At 37.4% G+C, this 19,969-nt stretch overlaps 1 protein-coding gene and 1 long non-coding RNA gene across 2 annotated transcripts in view; one reads left to right on the top strand and one right to left on the bottom strand.

Moving 5' to 3' along the window:
* LOC102515984 (ovostatin homolog 2-like) overlaps positions 1-19,969 on the bottom strand; it is a 40,478-nt gene that overhangs the window by 18,955 nt on the left and 1,554 nt on the right. The window contains exons 4-17 of the mRNA XM_032473322.1: positions 18,871-18,923; positions 18,403-18,423; positions 16,078-16,246; positions 15,468-15,552; positions 11,719-11,836; positions 8,242-8,353; positions 6,812-6,921; positions 6,313-6,471; positions 5,430-5,657; positions 4,338-4,392; positions 3,514-3,659; positions 2,992-3,141; positions 2,140-2,310; positions 1,171-1,315 (exon numbers count right to left, since the gene is read on the bottom strand). Coding sequence (XP_032329213.1) covers positions 1,171-1,315; positions 2,140-2,310; positions 2,992-3,141; positions 3,514-3,659; positions 4,338-4,392; positions 5,430-5,657; positions 6,313-6,471; positions 6,812-6,921; positions 8,242-8,353; positions 11,719-11,836; positions 15,468-15,552; positions 16,078-16,246; positions 18,403-18,423; positions 18,871-18,923 — 1,722 coding nt within the window. The remainder of the gene's footprint in view (positions 1-1,170; positions 1,316-2,139; positions 2,311-2,991; positions 3,142-3,513; positions 3,660-4,337; positions 4,393-5,429; positions 5,658-6,312; positions 6,472-6,811; positions 6,922-8,241; positions 8,354-11,718; positions 11,837-15,467; positions 15,553-16,077; positions 16,247-18,402; positions 18,424-18,870; positions 18,924-19,969) is intronic.
* On the top strand, positions 5,477-16,105 carry LOC116661355. The gene is made up of 3 exons (XR_004317234.1): positions 5,477-5,600; positions 6,319-6,443; positions 15,992-16,105. It is a non-coding gene; the product is annotated as an uncharacterized LOC116661355 (long non-coding RNA).

The raw sequence follows: 19,969 nt of genomic DNA, 5'->3' as shown, positions 1-19,969 counted from the left end.
GACGCTACTTCTTCCAAGAGGACATAGTTGAGAAATTTGTCTCTTCTTCTCGTATTACTTCTGTTTAATGTGCTCTTCTCGGGTCTTTGGAATGACCTATTTAATTATGCTTCCCTGTTAGACTAAAATTCCAGGAAAGCAGAGATGAAGCCACTGTGTTTACAATACAAAGCTCAGTGCCTGACCTTAGAGAATGTTTGTTGAGTGAATTAATAAATCAATAACTGAAGAAAGAAGAGACTGAAATGAATAACTTTGGGCTTCAGCACATTTTATTCAGCTATGAAGAAGTTCAGAGGTTTCTGAGACGGCTTACTAAATCTGGCTGAATCTAGTAGCAGAAAGGTAGATAGCTTCAACATTGTGACGAGCACTTAGAGGTGACTTCAGCCTCAGGACTTCACCGGCCCCCTGAATTCTCACTGTGGCTGCTCTTGTATAACACTGTCAGGCCCTTCGTTTCTCTCGAGTGGACTTTCAGGTAACCACTCCAGGACCAGTCCCACTTCCATTACTGGGTTCACCTCAATGATAGGCCAGAGAGATTTAAGGGATGTCATTCAAGTATCTTCCGATCTCAAAGACAGCTTTGATTTTGGTTCTGTTTTGATGACCTGTTTTCATTTTGCTCCCCTAAGTTTCCATATTGGAAGTTGACTTAATTATCTTGTGCATCTAAGGCCATGGCTGAGTTTTATGCCTACGGTCCTTCCAACAGGAAATGGGCTGGTATTTGAACCAACTTCTCTGATGCCACCTATTTGGCTAAGAATCAAAATGCCCTCTGCCTTGAACTCTGTGTACCACGATCTACACAGAATATATGTACGAGGGCCGCATCAGGACATCTCACTCTCTGTGTCTTACTCACTCCTGGTGACTGTCCTCACACACTGCCGCACATCCCCTGCTCCTGCACATTGCTGCCACTGCGTTCTACAGACAAAAATGAACTTTCTCTCATATCTGAAGCTAGTTTTCCCTTTTAGCCAAAACCATTTTCACCTGTCTTATTCTACTTGATTCAACTGCAGGATATCTCCTTGTAGCCAAAAATAGGACATAATTCACATGTAAAAGTCCTGATTTTTTTATACTTTTATACCAAATACACCCAATTTCATGGCTCCTTTTAGCCACCTCTCACACACAAAATTCTAGATTACCCACATGCGATTCTGGACGGGGCACTGTACATGGGTTCATAACCTCCCAAGTTTAGATACAGTGGCCTAAGGAAGGGCTCCCCTCGCTCCGTCAGACATACTTCTGGTTTCCGGTGATGGAGATTGGTAAAGACTTTCAGACCCATATCCTTCAAAGAAACAAAGAGCAAAAGACAAGTTGGGCATTCCTTGCATGCAAGACCTGAAAAAGGCCTATCGACCATATTGTCATAAAAAAAATAGATGGTAACTATTCACATCACCTGTGCTGGCAAAAGGCTCTGGGCCCCGAGAGGTCAAGTCACCTCTACGATGTACAGAGAATCTCTAACTTGGAGAAGAATGATAATTACTGTGATTTATCTCGCCTTTATCACATGCTAGGATTTTGCAAAGTGTTCTTATATCAGTCTCCATTTAATTTTAAGGAAAAATATTTATGAGATATTATCATCACCCTCATTAACATTAAAAAAAAAACCACATACACAGACATGCACACAAACACACAGTGAGTAAATTGGAGAGCTTGGACTTGAACCAAAGTCCGTCTGGTTCTATAGTCCTCTCTTTGATACCTGTGACTTCAGTTACACAGATCTTTTTGTGGAAGCCTCAGCCTATTTAATTGATAGCCCAGGTGTAGATGGAGCACACTCTGTATTTGAGCCTCTTAATTTGATGATTTCTGCATAAAATTCATTGCAGTAAATCAAAAACCGTCTCATGACTTCTAACAGGAAGGTTTGTAATTTCAGCCACCGTATAATTTATTTGCAGCCAAAGAGAGAAAAGTCAACAAAAATCACTATCTTTTTTTTTATAAGATGGTTTCTGAGTGCTCTATAAGCAGATTTCTGACACTGATATCAAATAACAGGAAGAAAAGAACATTATAAAATATAGATCTGTGTTATGAATACTAGAATTACAATGGAGATGAAATAATTTTTAAAATCTTAAATGATCTTACCCTGACAATATTGTAGGCGTCTCCATCCCCATGGTTGCTTACAGGTGTATAATACAAGCCGTTGTAAAACATATCCTTCTGAGGAATGCAAGGGTCTAGCTTGCCATCATCCAGGTTGAGACCATGATAGAGATAACCATAGAGTTCTGTATTTGGAAGCAGATTATACACCTATGGGAAAAATTACATAGTTCCCAGTTATTTTAAGCACTCTTCTTATAATTGCAAAATTGGCAGTGTTTGTGTGATAAACATTTACTCTTGTTCTTTTCTTAGCAGCCATTGTACTTAATCCAACACCTTTGAGTCAACTCATTCCAGAAGAGGAAGCCTTCAGTTTTGTTTTATGTGGTCAACATCACATTCACAGAAATTTTTTGTTTTGGCACAGGATTTAGGATCACATGTAAAAAAAGAGCTGCCCAGAGATCTGTGGATTACTCCAAGGCCCGGAGTACAGATAATTCATTGTGAATAGAATGCTAGAACTCCCAGGTTTGGAGGAAAACAGTTGCTGCCTGATTCTAAGTCTTCTCAAGAATCCTTCCAAAGAGAGCATAAAGTCAAAGAGAACAAATAATAACATCTATGACTTGTGTCTTTGACATTACTAGGATATAGAGAGTACCATGACTTTCAAACGATGTGTTAGAAGAGAAATAGACACCATAGTCCAACTGCTGCTGAAAATCTGAGGCTATGGAAAGCTGGAGAGAGGAGGCTTAGGTGACTACATGGAAAAGAGGAGACGGGCAGGGAGAAATTAGAGGACCTACATGCTCCACCTCAAATAAAAACATCATCTGAAGGGAAAGACTTGTTAGGGGTCCCGATAAAGACGAGAAGGCTTACAGTTTCAGCTGACAGCTGCGGTTCTGATTTCAGCAGAAGAACGCTTTTATCCACAGCCCGGAGAGCACAGAATGAGTCGGGGGCTGCTTTAAGTTGGAGACGAGTGCTGGAGCCAGGCAGCCGCCGCTCCTTGGAGAACTTCATGCTAACCTGAAGCAGAGGAAGAACAGGAATGAGGAAGGTAATTTTACAGGAAAATACTTCGAACATATTCAATCTTTTCCAGATAAACCTTCCTAGGTTTCTGTACCTGTATTTCTCTCACCCATTCTCCCCCTTAATTCTCCTTCCTTACAGGGACACCTCCCTCACCACCCGCCCATCATCTCAAGCTTGGCATCACTGCCAAAACTTATTCATTCGGTGTGGTGATTCTCTCACCCCCTAATAATTTAACTATAGCAGCGCCGATTGTGAGCTTCCCATGTGAAGGTTACAGAAGTCAGAAAACAAGGAGACAACAGGGAGTAAACGGCCCACCCCCTCTCACTCAAGACAGGGGAGAAATAGAAGAAACATTACCTTGTTCTTAAAGCACTTTTCAACCTGGAATCTGACGCTGTCAGCCACAATTTCCCCACCGGGGTGGAGGGTGTAGACAAGCATGAAGGCCACGGGGGCCAGATCGGCACTGACATTGATGGGGAAGGAGACGTTTCCCTTCCAGGCTGTGTAAATAGGAGAGGCCATCAGCAGACACAGTGCTTGAAGTCTCCCAGATCACTGGGCGCACTTAGATAAAAGACAACAGCTTATGGACAGAAGGAGCAAATCGAGATTTATTTTCAAGGTAGATAAATAATGGGAAGTATATATACAAGTGAAGAAGACTGCACAGTTTAGGTAGTAACAGTAATTGGGCTTTGGGCGTCACTTTTCTATAATGTACTTGATAATCTGGCGGTAATAGAAACAGGTTGAAATCTCTTTCATCAAAATATTTAGTAAAGTGTGTCTGTTAATCCCCAAACAGACACACACTTCTATACATAAAATAAACAACAAGGATCTACAGGGATGTATAGCACAGGGAACTATATTCAATCTCTTATAATAACATATAATGGAAAAGAACCTGAAAAGAAAACACGCATCTGTATGTATGTGGGTAACTGAATCGCTTGGCTGTACACCTGAAACTAAAATTGTGAATCAACTACACTTCAACAAAAAACTTTTAAAAATATTTAGTAGGCTATACTTGGGCGATGTTCTTGCCCTCCATCCACAAATCATAATCTTAAGTGCCCTTCCTAACTCCTTCACTCTATCACTGTAACATTTTTTTAAAAGATAGAAAACTGAAGGAGAGTACGTATTGAAAAATGAAAATGTACTATACACACCTTTGTTTCTGATTTCCTTTTGTCCACTGAGGAAGATAGCTCCTTTGACCATTATCTGTGCAGAACAAAGGAAACATAGTATGTGATAACAGACTAAGTAATAGAGTATTATACTATTATTAGACAACGAATGACCTTGTGATAATTCTATTCCATAAGATAAGGTAGCTTTCACAAGCAGATATTAAAAATGGACTCTACACAACATTTTAAAATGACTATAAGATGTTTAAAAAAATTTTAAAAAATGTTTAAAAAATAAAAATAAATTAAACTAAAAAAGAAAAAGGACTCTGACCACTTGGAGAAGAACAGAGAAAGTGACTATCATTGATTGACAACTTGTTGTGTGCTAGAAATTGGGTGGAAGACACGACAGCACTGTGTGAGGGTTCAGACTGCCGGGTTTCGAACAAGCCAAGTCATTTCGCTTCTTTGCCTCTGTTTCTTTATTTGTAAAAAGGAAATATTCATAGGGCTGCTTAATACAAAACACCCCATAACACTGCCTGACATACAGCACTTATCCTAGGAGGTAAGTCTTACTTCCAATGACCAATACCCAGCTGAAGAAGCTAAGGCTTAGAGAGTTAAGACAATTGGTCCGAGACCACCTAGCTCACACGATGAACAGGAGAGGGTGGAAGATTCCAATCAGGAGTCTTAATTTCCAAGTTTGTAGCTTTTCATCTTTCAACAGCCTTATAGAGACAAAACGGGCAAACGGGGACAGACCTAAAAGGACTAATTCTTCTTACTGCTCCTCAAAACCAGTTTTCCACTTTACTCTCTGGCAGCTGCTTAATGTTTTATTCTCAGGATGGATCGTATTCACTAGATGGGAATTATAATTGAATGCGCGAAATAGCAGACCCTGAATAGCAAGTGTTTCAACCTTAGAGGTACTGAAATTGCCTCGGATCTTTCTATGCATTTCTTTATTTGTTTCTGGGTTTGTCCTGCAACGATCCAGTAGCGGCCGGCAGCGAAGTGAGAAGGCTGGTTCACGCGGATTAACAGGGCACGATTGATGCGCGCGTCCTGAGCTGCACTGCGCTGAGCAGATCCGTGAACCCGCCGGCGGAGACTTACCAGATAGAAGAAGTTTATACCGGAATCACCGCTATGTGCTTCACTGTTTAGGGAGTAATACACAGTAACCACCTCCTGCTGATCGCATCTAAGCTGCTTCGTTTCGGGCACGATCGTCAGGAAGCTGTTCGTTCGCGAGTAAAAGCGCCGGACTGGGAAATAACCTTCCGAGTAAGTGGGCGTTAACCAGCTGGGAAGGTAGCAGCTCTTAGGTCGGATATATGTGGCCTGAAGAGATAAAAGAAAACAGGATTTTAGAGCTACAAAGAGCTTCCAGGCACGGGATTTATGAGGTCTCATCTCTTCAAAGCAGGGAGGGATCAGCCTGTGACTGACGTTTCGACGTTAAGTTATGGGAAGTAAAACACGAACAGCGCCCTCCTCTTTTTGTATATATAACACATGACTAACTGAGTGACTATTTCATTAGGTCTACAACGAATTGCTGACTTTTATTTTGTCATTGAAGTCAGAGAGTAGCCTTAGGCCTTGTGTTTTTCAGCTACATTTGAACACTCAGAAATTGTTTAACTGCAAAAATTCTGTTTAAGCAGAAAAAAGAGAAATCATAGCAGCTCTCTTGTCTGGGTGTGGAATGATCAAAGGAAAAAAGCCAACTCATTTTCATGAGCTATTTCTAGTGTCTCAGAGGAAAATATGGGCCATTAGAGAATGTCTAACAATTGAAACAAGCTCTTATCTCGTCCTCTTGAATAAGTATTCTCATGTATTATTTAATGAACAGGCAAACGTAGGAGATATCCTAAATTTTAAGGCTTTGTTAAAAATCTATCCTCAATACACATTATCTTTTAAGAGATTCCTAATGTACAAAATTCCTGACATTCAAATCCTCCGTGAGATCTCATCGGCTCTATCTTACTTTCAGGCTGAACTCCGGATCGAACATCTCTGAAGTGTCGATGGAAAACTGAGCTTCTCCGTTCTCGTCTGTCGTGTAATTTCCTACAAATTTGTCATTGAGCTCCAGTTGCAATAACTTGTTCACCATCGGTACGTTATTAGGACCAGAAAATTTAAGCTGCACACACACAAAAAGAAGCATTCATTTTTAAAATTCAAAACGTCACATTTCTACGTAAAAGAAATTTTCTATTCACAGGTGGGATCGTTTATTTGTAATTTTCTTAAATTCCAGCGGACAGAAAGATGTTCTATTAAATAAGTATATAATATGGAAATAGCTATAATATTATCTATCATTTTCTTTCAGCCTAGGGCTTTTTCCAGTATATCGGATGCAGTAATGTTACAAATGAGTGATGAAGGTAGGAAGAAAGTGTCCAGAAATTTTCAAGGGGCATTCTATGATCTAAGAAAATGAAATGAGAACATATATATATTTTTTAAGTCAAACCCACAGTTCCAAAATATGAAATTCCTCTTCTATAGAAAGGGACCATGTTCTCAAAGCTAACACTCCCAAGCACTTGAGTGATAGAAACAGAAGACTTTTCACTGATCTGCACACCTGTAAGACACGAAGAACAGTGTTCAAGAGGATTAATCATTTGATCGAGAATTTCAAAAAAACAAATAGCTTAGATTTTCTTTACACTTGTGCAAACATCTACATGCAGAATTATGTTCTTGTTCTGCATTGGAAGGGAGGTGTGGGAGCGGGGAGCAAGGCTCCAGAGTACTCTCTATCTGGTTATAGAATTCATCAAATTGAATAATGTAATTAACATGGAAATAATTGAATCAGAAGCAGGAGAAAGCACAACTTCCTTCCTCCTACTATTCAACTCAGCTCTGGCTGGTAACTCTCTGCATGACAGAGAATGTCACAGACATCTCAAGAATAAGGCTTACACTTCCTGGAATCATTCTTTAGCCTGCAGGATAACCGTTTGCAGACTTTTATCAGATTCAAAAAAAATCTGATAGCAAAGTACATTGAAATGCATTGTGAAATCAACAAAGCATGTAATAAGTGAAGGCAAACATATCTCGCTAAGTTACAGTATAAATGTGTCAGACTTACCCACTATGAATGGCATCACAATACTGATCTAGTATATTTATATAAAGCCCTTTATAAATATTATCCCAGTCGTTTTCAAGTAACAGTTATTAGTAATTGAATCTGGTTTTCCCCACCCCAAATTCAATCTTACTGTCCTCTTTTTCTTTTTCATTCTTTCAACAAATATTTTGAGCAGTCATTATGCACCATCTTGCATATTTTTCACTAGTAATTTTTGTACTTGCAAATGTACCCAATTGTGTTAAATCAGAAATTGGCAAACTTCTGTAAAGGATCTGATAGTTGTTATTCTAAGCCTGTGACCCACACGTCTCTGGTGCAGCTACTCTGTTGTTATAGTCTTTTGCAAGGTCAACAAATACAGCTGTGTTCCAATAACACTTTTTTGACATAAACAGGGGAGGAGCTGGATTTGACATTCTAGATGTAGACTGTGAACTCTAGCATTAAATCAATGATTAGACCCTGGCAATTGATTATCGACTGACTTACACAAAGTTAAAAAGAGATACGTCATTTTTTAGCTGGCTCTGCTCCCTCAGAGGGAAGCTCCTCTGTCTTATTGATGGAGGCACAGAGCAGATTAAACATGTAGCATTTACATAATCATTCTATTTTATTTTAAGTCTTATTGGGAAAATCTTATTCAAAAGTAACCCTTCAGTTCGCTTTTTGGCAATGTCCTTCACTTTACTATGTTGACCAATTATTGACCTGTATTTGGTGAGTATTGCTAACTCAATAAACTTCCCCCAGTCAGCTGCATATATCCCCAGGTTGCCCATAAAACACAAGCATTACCTGTCCCAGTTTCCGTAACAGTTACGGTGATCTGAAATAACATGAAAAGTCCAGAACGGTAGAGTTGGAAGACTTTGGTATTTACCATTTGAGAAATGCAACCATTTCTCAACTGAAAAATAAAGAGAAAGCATAATGAAAAAGTTAGGGATTTAGAAGTCTTTTAAAAAATAACAGCGTTTCAGCACAGTTACCAACTCCCTCCACTGCCTGGTAACTCCATTTCACAAACGTGTTGAGATGACCAAGAATTACATAAGGAGGAGGAGATGGGGGCAATTTTCATCAGCAGTTAAAACAAAGTAAGAATGTTGCTGGTAGATATTGCCGGTGTCCAGGTCCTCGCCCCGTCCCAGAAAGAATTCAGAGACAAGACACAGGGGTTAAGAAAGTAAAGTGAGGATTTATTAAGGGGTGGATAGTACATTGCCAAGGGGAGAGAGGGCAGGCTCAGGTGAGTGGCTGCCCTGAGGTTCTTTGGCAAGTTGGTTACATAGGGTGTAAAAATGAATGGGCAGAATATTCATTGGGGGAGGGAAGGGTTTGCGGTTGTGTTCCCTGATTTTTTTTTATCCCAACTCTACTTTCTTGAAGGGACGAGAGACTTTTGTCCTTACTTGGATTGGAAGTGTCATGGTTTCGGTGCATGATGGGTACTTCTAATCTGCAAGGCTGATTTTATTGAAATGAGGGCATAATGAGCAAAAGGTTACATTAGGACACTGGAGACTCCTGTCTTTTCTCACCTTTCTTTGTAGCCTCCAGGTCACTCATCACCTCAAAAGGTGTGATGACCACTTATTAGCCCAGAGGTTCCTGTTTTTCTTTTTCTGCCCAGGGACCCCTGGTGCTTACATGATGTGTGGCTTCCTGTGTTTGGCCTGTGCCCTTCTCTTTTGCCTAATTTGTACCATTTGGCCTGTGTCCCCCTTTCTGTGCTCATATCTAGCTACCGGTCTGCTCTAACAAGGAGGTAAAACGTCTAATTTACAGACTTCAGAGATATTCTCCTGGAAAACAGTGTAGATGGGAACAAATCAAAGAATGAAAATGGAACTGAATGATATTTTAAGATTAAGAAATTGAAATCATCTTGAGAGGCATTAAAAACAGGTGGAATGGAAGCACTCTTCAAACGGATAGCACCAAAACACTTTTTAAGGCAAATTGTTCATTTAAAATGAAGAAAAAATCAGCAGATCATCTTTCAGGAGTGACATCAGTGATTAGAGAAATCTAGATCCAGTTCTGTTTTAAAACAAAGTGTTTATTAATTCCACATTTAAAATGTGAGGGGCATATCAATTCATTGATCTTCAAAACTGACATATGACCTGAACACTATTAGCAGCTGCCTTATATGGATGAATGGACTGTGGGATATATGATCTGCCCAAGGTTACACAGTCAGGACGTGTGGCGCTCACTCGGCTTTCTGACACCAGAGTATGTGCTCCTCTGAATTAGCAATGATCATATCAGCAAGGGCAAAAAAGGGCAACTTTACTTTATCTATTTATAACACAATCAAATTAAAATGAAGTTATAAAAAGTAACCAGAAGGGCATTAATTGCTTTGGAATGAAGAGAAAGATATTTTCTGGTCATCCCTGAGTCAAAGAGAAAATGTAAAGTAAACCAACAAGGATCTAGATGTTATAAATGTTCAGGGAAAACACTTTGCAACAAAAAATTCTATGGTGTTAAGCTGTGGTTGAAGGAAAATGCAAAACACTGAATGTGCTTTTAACAAAAAGAAGCAACTAACTTTTTTTTTTGCAACGAACATTGTTTTAGACCACCAAAATAAACTAAAATTTTAGGGAAAAGAACTAATAAGATGACAACTAAAATAAATTATTTAGAAGCAAAAAGTAATATTAGGAAACAAAAAACAAAAGCAAAAGTCAGAGTAAGGCCAATAAAATAGATGAATCTTTTTATGAGCATGATTTAGGATAAAGAGGGAGAGCCAAGTTGTATAAGATTAGGTGCTAACAACTGAACATCCATTTGGAAGAAAATTTTATTTATTTTAGAACATAATTGAAAACTATGTTCCATTGATTAGGTAAAATTTTGGAATCTCAGAAGCATACTTAGCTACATGTACAGCACACTGGCAAGTGAGAACTTTTTCTAAGGCTGAGAACTCAGAATCATTGGGAACTTCGGTATTTCAAAAATACCACAAAGTCAACATTTAAATAACAGGCTTTAAAAATTCACTTCAAGAATAGAGACTGATTAATATTTATAATTAAATAAAGTTTTAATTTCACAGGAACAGGAAAAAGCAGAGGTAATTAAGAGTTTTCAAAAGAACAAATCGAAACTGATAACGAAAATATGAAAGTATGCTCAAACTCTAATAATGCAAATCAGAATAAATCTGTGACTATCGAAACAGCAAAACTTCTTTAACTTACATATCGTTGGCAGTAATTTGGAAAAATATAGTATTCTCAGATATTGCTGATAGGAAATTGAAGGCTTAAAAACTTTTTGAACAACAGTATGCTAATACTTTAAAAAATTAAAGCTATATACGGTTCTATTTATCATTTATCTACTGACTCAGGAAACCTGCTCCAAGGAATCTATTTCAGATACATAAAACCTCCCATATATAAAGATAGTTTTAGCAGGTTGTTTATTATTGCATTTCTAACACTGGGGTAGAGTGAAACATTACCTGAACGAACACCCATCACCTGAGTAAAATGATCGATTACATTACATTATAACCACATGGCAGAATACCGTGCTACTGATGTGAAAGACTGCCACTCACCCTTTCTTAGTCTGTAATCCCTATCTGAACAATACGTTTCTGTCCGTCTTAACCGAATATTGTTATTTACCTAAAGGATGTTCACCAAATGTGGTGAGTTTAGGACAATCAGAATTAAAATATAAACTGTGTGGATACAGATTTCACTTTCAAAGCCCAATGGGCATCCTCAAAGAGATGGACAGAATTATTTACTTCAGGTTACGACGCTCTAGATGGAGAAAGCAAATGATGGCTACGAAAGTCAACTTCAAATCTAAAGTAATAAAAGTAGATACTCGGAATTGCAGGTGTTTGCAAATGAACTTTTTTCAAAAGGACAATCCTAATTTGCATGGTGAGTCCATCAGGGATTCATTTATGTAAAAGGATGATTAATGATTTCCCCCAAAGAAAGATCAGAGAGGTCACCTAAACAGCATTTAAAACAAGGAAGCCAATCAATAAAATCTTTCAAATTCTAAAAATTCTATTAATATGTAGGTGGCTAGCAATTGCCTTGGCCTAGAGAATGAGTTACACATGGCATTGTCTCCTCATTCCTCACCTCACTTAGCTGCAACCTCCATTATTTACAGAATGAAGATAATGTTGTTCAGTCCCCTTTGTAAATGGAGTCAAAGAAAGAATAAAAATGAAAGTGAACAAGAACCCTTTTTTAGAGTAAAGATTATGATCCGTACCTGTGCAACAAATTGTTCACATATTTCATTGCTGGCTTTCTCACAATTCCCAGAGGAAGGAAATTCTCTGCACACCTGGATTTGGGCTCTGCCTTGCACGGGTTGACCAAAGGTATACCTAGAGGGAGAAAGTGTACTCGTGGTTACCGATGAACACTACCCTGGTCATATTTGATGGTCTCTTCTTCAGAAATCATATGTGGAATCTTTAAACTGTGACTACTCCAGCGATCAAATTCAATTAGGAACCCTCATCTGTTGGCTCTACCGTCTCACTGAATTTAGGTTAAATTAGCCATTTGATCTCTTAGGGGGAATCAGCTGCTTTAAAAAAAAAAATCCAACTCAAGGTAATATAAAATCTAAATTCTCAGTGAATAGGACTTACTGGTTAAGTTGAGTTTTAAAATTTTTCTATGCATATTTTATTCATTTTTTTTGAAGTTTGGTCGATTTACAATGTTAGTTTCAGGTGTACAGCGAAGTGATTCAGTTATACATAGACATACATATATATATTTTCACTTTCTTTTTCATTACGGCTCATTACAAGAAAGCGAATATAGTTCCTTGTGCTACACAGTAGGTCCTTTTTGTTTAAAAGAATAATAATTTAATCTGATAGAAATATTATAAAAATTATTTGCAGACCTTGTTTTCTTTAGCAGAAAATATACATGCAGATAAATAAAACTTGGATAGATAAACAGCAAATTCGTATTGTATGGCATAGGGAACTATATTCAATATTTTGTAGTAACCTATGGTGAAAAAGAATATGAAAAGGAATACCTGTATGTTCACGTATGACTGAAGCACTGTGCTGTACACCAGACATTGACACAACATTGTAAACTGACTATACCTCAATAAAAATATATTAAAAAAAACATGGATTACTCAGGCTTATGAAGTACTTACTTCTAGATCAATATTTTAAAAATTCTCACTTCATCACTCAATAAATATAAGAAGATTGGCATATGCTGGATATGCTTTGATCAAAAGTATAATGTCTTTGGGGTAAGGTTAAATAGATAGTTCATTTTTTCCTAAGACACACAAAAACCTACAACACAAGGTTTTTTAAAGGTTCAGTCAAAGGCAAATTTACAGTTGATGGTTTGAATTTTTTGGTTATTTGAAGATTCTTTCTACTAGGAGTTAAAAAAACTGACACATGTGAAATTTGTATATAGTAAAACTGAATATCATTAAATTTATCAATCCTAATATTTTTTTCTAATTGTTAGACGCTGTTATTTACATACAGCATCTCATTTATTTTTCCCAGTGACTCTGAGTTGTAGGTGTGTTATTTTGTTTTACAGATTGATAAACTGGGATCAAGGAACTCACTTCTCCACATTGTAATTGATGAAATTAAAATTCAAACTCAGATCTTCCTCACTCCACAATTTGTGCTCTTTCCATTCTACTAACTTGTTTCTTTCTCTATTTAAAAATTCTTAATGCTGCTGAGATTCCACCAACCCGAATCACTAAAATTATCTGTCAGCTTGAAATATCGATTACATGTAAAATAGAGGCAAAGCTGAGGTCAGGCCACGAATGTGACACCTGAACATCTCATTTATTTTTTCTTATTGCCTTCTACTTATAAAACAAAGCTTATCCTAATATTATCTACAGGTTAACACATGGCCTTGAAATATGTATCTTAACATTTTCATAAAGGTCAAGACAAACATTCTTCTTTTGTAATTTGAAAAGCTTATGGTGGATACTGAGACAGGTCATTAAAATGCCTCTGCCCATAGGCAATTTTCTTCCTTCTTAAAAGCTTAATTCATCTCTGAAGGGGTTAGCTAAAATATTGTTGTTTTCTCTGGCTGTTCCCTGCTAAGGCCCAAGGAATACTTAAGAAACTATTCACAGACACACTATTACACAACTTGGGATGGGCAGTGCATTCACTGATGTTAACCTCTGGACACAATGATTTCATTCATCGTGTTCTCACAGGCTGCCCAGAAATAACCTTGGAGCAAGCACGGCTCCCCTGCAACTGCCTGGGCCGACTGCGGGATGTTATTGTTGCTGCTGCTGACATACTATTTAATGTCAGACCTGAGCGATACAGAACGTTAAGGAAGTTTCAGAAAGTCCCAATTCCATAGCAACATTTAGCCTGGAGGTCTTTTAGGAAGGCCATACTTGATAAATATTTTGGCTCCCCCAATAATAACGTGTTGCGGTTTTTTAGCCCACCATTCAGCAGATAAATTATACGTTAGTTCCATTGACAGTTCTGGCTTTCTGTAGGACTTTTCTAGCGAAGCTGGTGTGGGGTCCTGGAAGTCCTCAAGCTTACATTGATTATCCCATTACTCTGAACACAGATAATCTACAATCTCTAATATGTCACATGTATGACATTCTGACATGCACTCAGTACTCTTCACTGAAACTCAGACAAATATTATGATTATTTTCCTAGAGTCCAAAGAACATTTTAAACACTAATTTAAGATAAAAGGTTAGAAACTGGTCTCCAGGATTCTTCGTGGCATCTTCAGCACCATCCCCCAAATCTACTGGACAGCCCTTTATCAAAGTGTCTTTAATACACTATGGAAAATACTCATGTTATCAATTCCATTAAATTTTCATGTTATCAATTAAATAGTGTTTAACAAACAAGCAAATATTAATATTTTAATCTTTTATATAAAATATAACCGAGGTCTGAGGAGAGAGAATAGCTCTGAAGTTAAATAACCGAGTCTAAGTCCTAGTTCTGCCATAAAAATCTCCATTTATGTTGATTAGTTATTTCAGTTCTCTCTCATTATCTTTCTTTATAAAATAAAGATGGTAATAGCTCCTATCTCCTAGTGATGTGATGAAAATATAATAAATGTAATGCTTAGTACAGTAATTGGCATTAAGTATTAGCTCTTTTTTTTACTAGAATTAGCAATTTGAGAAAAGGCATCACAACTTAAAAAAAAAAGGTAAAAGGCATTCAAATAACTTCCCCAAAAGAGAATCAAAATTTCTCAAATCATATAGGAATTTTTTTTACATTAAGAGGATTCAAATTAGTTTAAAGTAAATTGATAAAATGCCTTTTTCCCACTAGGACATTTTCAAAATTTCTTTTCTTTTTTTTAAATGGAAACATCCAATGATAGTGAAGATTCAATGAGGGGGATATTTTTGTATTTGCTGCTGGGATCTTATATTGGCACAATATGTTTAGTGAATAACAAGGCGGTCAAAAGACTAAAGGAAATGTTATACATTTTATCACGGTAATTCCAATTCTGGAATTTTTTTTAAGTAAATGATTTTTAATTCAAAAGCTACTTTTTATACATTTATGCATGATGACATTACTAGAACATTATTTATTACTGGGAAAACAAAATCAAGCAGGCTACGTGTTACACAATAGAAGAATAGTTAAGTAAATGTGATATAGCCACATAGAGACATGTTATGCAGCAAGAAATTGGAACTCATGAAAAGGCTGGCACTCTATGGAGACACATTTTCTTAATTATAGTGGGTAGAAAAGTATGATTTTAATTGTGGAAAATATTCATGAAAGACCAGAGGAAAATAAATCGCAACGTTATTGGCAGTTGATAGAATTAGTTATAGGTAATTTCTCATGTTTTTCTTTATATTTTTCAAATATTCTGCAATGGTTGATCTCATGTTTCATTCTCTCTGAGCCTTGTATTGACCTGTGGAGTCAAATCTCTCAAATAAATACTTACTTAGCACATGCAGCCACTTGGAATTCATCATCTGAAATAGTTACTGTTTTTGGTGCACTGACCTTAACCTCAAACTTGGGCAACACTGGAAATAAAGAGAAGTATATTTCAGCCTCCACAATTGTCGGTGAGCAAAAATGACTGTGATCCTGTAGCTAAGTAAGCTTCCACGCACAACTCTGTCCCGTGTCTGTGTCTGTATAGACCACGTTTCAATTGCCCCAAGTTCTGTGTGGCACCTGTGAGTGATGGCGTCTCATTACTGATTAGTTCTTCCCCTTTCCTTTCTCTTCCCTTTTCTGAGAACTTCACGTTTGGTTTGCTGTAATCCTTTAGATCCTTTCTAGAAAAGCATCTGGATTCTAGAAAATGAGATATTTCCTCGGGAGGAAAGGAAAGGGTCAGAATCAGAACAGGGGCAAGGGGTGTGGAGCAAGAAGGAAGAGACGAGAAAACATAGACGGTCAAGAAAGGAGGATGGCTGAAGACTGAATCAAACCTAATGCATTTTTGTCTCATTCTAGCATGAAAGTTGCTTTGTTGAAAAAGACCAAAGTCCTTTGACCTCACCATTCATAGAAGACAACAGCCACAAGTAGCAATTGGTTACCATGTCTATTGACAGTAAACTGGTGTGTCAACGTCTTTCCTGATTTTCTGTGCACAATGATAGAATAATCTCCAAACATTGGTTCTGAAATCAACTGGAATGAGAGTTCAGTAATATTGTGAAAAGAAGTCACATTGTGCCATTGAAAAATCCTGTTGTTTTGAGGATCCTAGAAAATAAAGAAATAAGAAATAAAAACAGAGGTCATGTGAGAGCATTAGCTTTTCCTTTTTGTTTGTTTGTTTTGTATTTTGGCTTTTTAACGTTTTTTTTTATTTTTTGGGGGGAGATAGTCAGGTTTTTACTTATTTACTTATTATTTTAATGGAGGTACTGGGGACTGAACCCAGGACCTCATGCATGTTAAACATGCACTCTACCACTGAGCTATACCCTCCCCACTAGCTTTTCCTTTTTCATTTGAGGTGCTTTATGTAGTTATTAGAAGTAAACAAATCTCCATCATTTTATTGCACTAATTATTAGAAGTAAACAAATCTCTATCATTCTATTGCACTAATATCTCAAATTGCAAAAACAATATGGCTTCCTCAGGCATTCAAATTTAATCTTACAGTATATCTCTCTTAAGCCCAGGAAGATAAGGAAAAAAATGATCTGTAACTAATGATTTTGATTTTGATCTTTCTGAACCAAAGTTGTGTAAAGAATTTTAAACTCAGTTTGTGTGATCCGGAGTAACGCTCTTCAAAGGAGGTGGCGCCCTACGGACAGGTGCACAAGGAGATACTTATCTTAACAAATGCTTGTGAAGATTGTCACTGGTTTGTATTTGGTCTCTAAGTTGATCATGAGTTACACACTGCATGCAAGAGCTATTAAGTGGAATTTCCACAAGACAGGATCGATAATGCCGCTGTTTCTCCTTTATTTGCTTTTAGCTTTTAACATATTCTAGCTTATGTGCACCTGGTCCAATAATTGTACTGATATCATCTACCCATGTTTAAAGAAATCCCGATAAAAAGATTTCTACGAGGAAACAAAAACATCATTCACTTCTCATTTTTTTTTTCTTTTTGCTTTCCTCTACCGTGAAGTCTAGAAAGCTAAATTAAGTTTTTAGTCTTCTTTTCCGTACAGATTGCCCATGTGACCTAGGGCCGGCCAGTTAAATGTAAGTAGAAGTCACTAGGTGGAAACTGTTTCCAAAAGAATCAGACTCAGTTGCCACTGAAAATAAAGCAATGCATTGAGGGTGGCGGAGAGGTTAAGTGGAAGAAGCCTGGGTCCGTGGTAATAGGCTGCTGCTGTCCTCACCCTGAAGTGTCTGCCCTGAGACACAGTAGTGTGTGAGGACAGTAAACCCTTCACTCATTGAAACCAACACTAGTTAGGGTTTCTGTTGCTTTTAATGCAACACAACACTAGAGGAATTAAGATGTGAAGGGAATAAAATTTGTGAATCACTAACAGTGCAGAAACATGAAAGTGATTGACCCGATACTCATCCTACCAGCAGGACGAGTGTTTGTCACCCACATGACAAAGTCAAAGCCATTCAAATAATAAGACTATGTGAACCGTGGATTTACACACATAATTATCAAGGATGTACCTAGATCTCAGTGTATTAACCTCCAGAAGTAGTTAATAGTAACTGTACGTGTTATGTGTAGAGATTAAACCACGTATGTTGGGCTTTATCGATACGATTCATTTTCTGACAGGCTTAAGAGGTTAAATAAGTTTGAAAGCCACACAGCGCTGCACTAGGGGTTTGAACCAGTAGGAGAAACTATTTCTGAAAGCAGAATCCATTTTATAATAATATCGAGAGCTTCTAAATTTTTACATGTTTATGGTTTCTGTTTTCTTTAAACAAGACAGGGCTAAATTAAAATTGAGAAAGACCAGCAGCCAAAATCAAGCAATTTTATTTTACTTATTTTATTTTTAAAATTTTGTTGGGGGGATAGGTAATTAAGTTTATTTATTTATTTTAATGACGGGCTGGGGGATTGAACCCAGGGCCTCGCACATGCTAGCATGAACTCTACCACTAAGCTATACTCTCCCCACCAAATCAAGCAATTTTAAACCCAAATCTCCCTTAGAAAGAGCCCAATCTTTTGTTTTCCATGAAAACCCAAGTTCCTGCATTTGCCCCACAGTCTGCGCGCACAGCAGCCGCCCTCTGTTAAATTTTCATCGGATGCCTTAAGCTGAGTACGTAAGTACAGATTTTTTCTTCCCTCTTATCTTGGTTATCTTAATTTCTAGCTGTGCATAGTGAAAACTAGACACACGTCACTATTTATCTGACTATTTTAAGTAATGGGTGTGACAAAGCAGATCTCTTACCTGAAGTGTGATCAAAGGATACTGAAAGAAGAAAAAAAATGCAAGTTAATATTTTAATAGTTCATTCTTTTTTGTCAGATGTTGTATTCTAAAGATTATCTGACTTCAACGTTGACTTATTCCTCACTTTGCCAGAGGGCAAAGTTTCTAGAACCAAAGATGCCAAGAACACGCCAAATGTGAAAGAGACCCCGGGCCTCCTCCGGGAAGTGCAAAGCACAGCACGTTCCGCGTGAGCCTGTTTTTCCCCTAATACGATGAAAAGACCTAAAGACGTATAAGTCAGTTCACTACACAGGAAAGTTTTAGGTTTACATTTGACGATTGTCTTTGAAACTATATTTTACAGTTCTGCATGTTAGAACCTATTTCCACACTTATGGAAAGCTTCCTGACGACACTGTCTATAGCAATGGATTTATTTAATTTGCTTCAATTTCATTGTGTCATTGAAATGACCGAACTCACCAAATCCTCAGTAGGTATGAAATTGGTATTCAGTGTCACGATGCGAACTTTAACTAAAAGAAAAGAGAAGAAAGGACAATATTTTTTCCTTGTTATTTCTCTCCCAAGGTATGATTGCTTGTAAATAGACATAAAAATTAATTACCTTTCTGTCACAGAATGCTGCCCCCTCCTCCTCTCGCTCTGAGTTAACCCTTTAAGACTGGAGGCTCTTGTGCACATTTGTAATTCCTCTGCTGATGACACTCTGGTGTCACCAAAGCTGACACTAGCTGCTACCACTACTGGAAACTCTTACTCTAATGACCCACAGGGATATCTCAAAAATTGGTGGCAGAATTAGTCATAGAAGGACAAATGCGAAATACACGTGGTAAGAGTTACATGCAATTTTCCTGGAAGAATATACTGAGATTTGCAAACATTAAGTCAATTTTTAGCAGAATTCCAGAAAAACCATGTTAGCTACTTTTGTATATATAACTGTCATCATAGCACTTTAATGAGTCCAGAAGAGAAAATGCAGCAAAAACATCTCACTCGAAGAATTCTGTTTTTGTTCATTTCTTTTCAGTCAATTATACAAATACATAGTATTAGTCAGAAGGAAGTGTATGGATACTCTTATCCAACCTCTAATTTTATACCTGAGAAAACTGAAGATCTCAGAGATGAGAATTTACTTGGAAAAAGCCAGTCATTAATTAACGAAGCCAAGACGAAATCTATATCCTTCTGAATCCTAGTTTGGCGTTCTTTCTGCTCCTTTCTACTTGCACCAATAAAAAAATCAAATAAAAGTGCTCTGCTTAGGTGATCAGGCTTCTGATCACTTCTACTGGCATAAATAATAATAATAAAGATAATGATAAATATCCCTTAAGGGCTCCTTCCTGTGTGCTAGGTACAACTGCACATTGACTGATTATTTTCTTCTCACAAGAGTTCTACAAGTGAGACACTTTTACTGTCTCCATTCTATCGGTGAAAAAATTGAGTCTAAATAGAAATTTAATTTGCATGTCCAGCTGGTAAATTGTGGAGCTGTTGAATTATGTGGGCCTGTCATGGGAATTTATAAACAGTGACACGGCATGCA

Source organism: Camelus ferus, chromosome 34, assembly GCF_009834535.1.
Source record: "Camelus ferus isolate YT-003-E chromosome 34, BCGSAC_Cfer_1.0, whole genome shotgun sequence".
Classification (NCBI taxonomy): domain Eukaryota; kingdom Metazoa; phylum Chordata; class Mammalia; order Artiodactyla; family Camelidae; genus Camelus; species Camelus ferus.
Note: the sequence above shows the minus strand (reverse complement) of the source record. Positions and strands in the feature narration are given on the sequence as shown.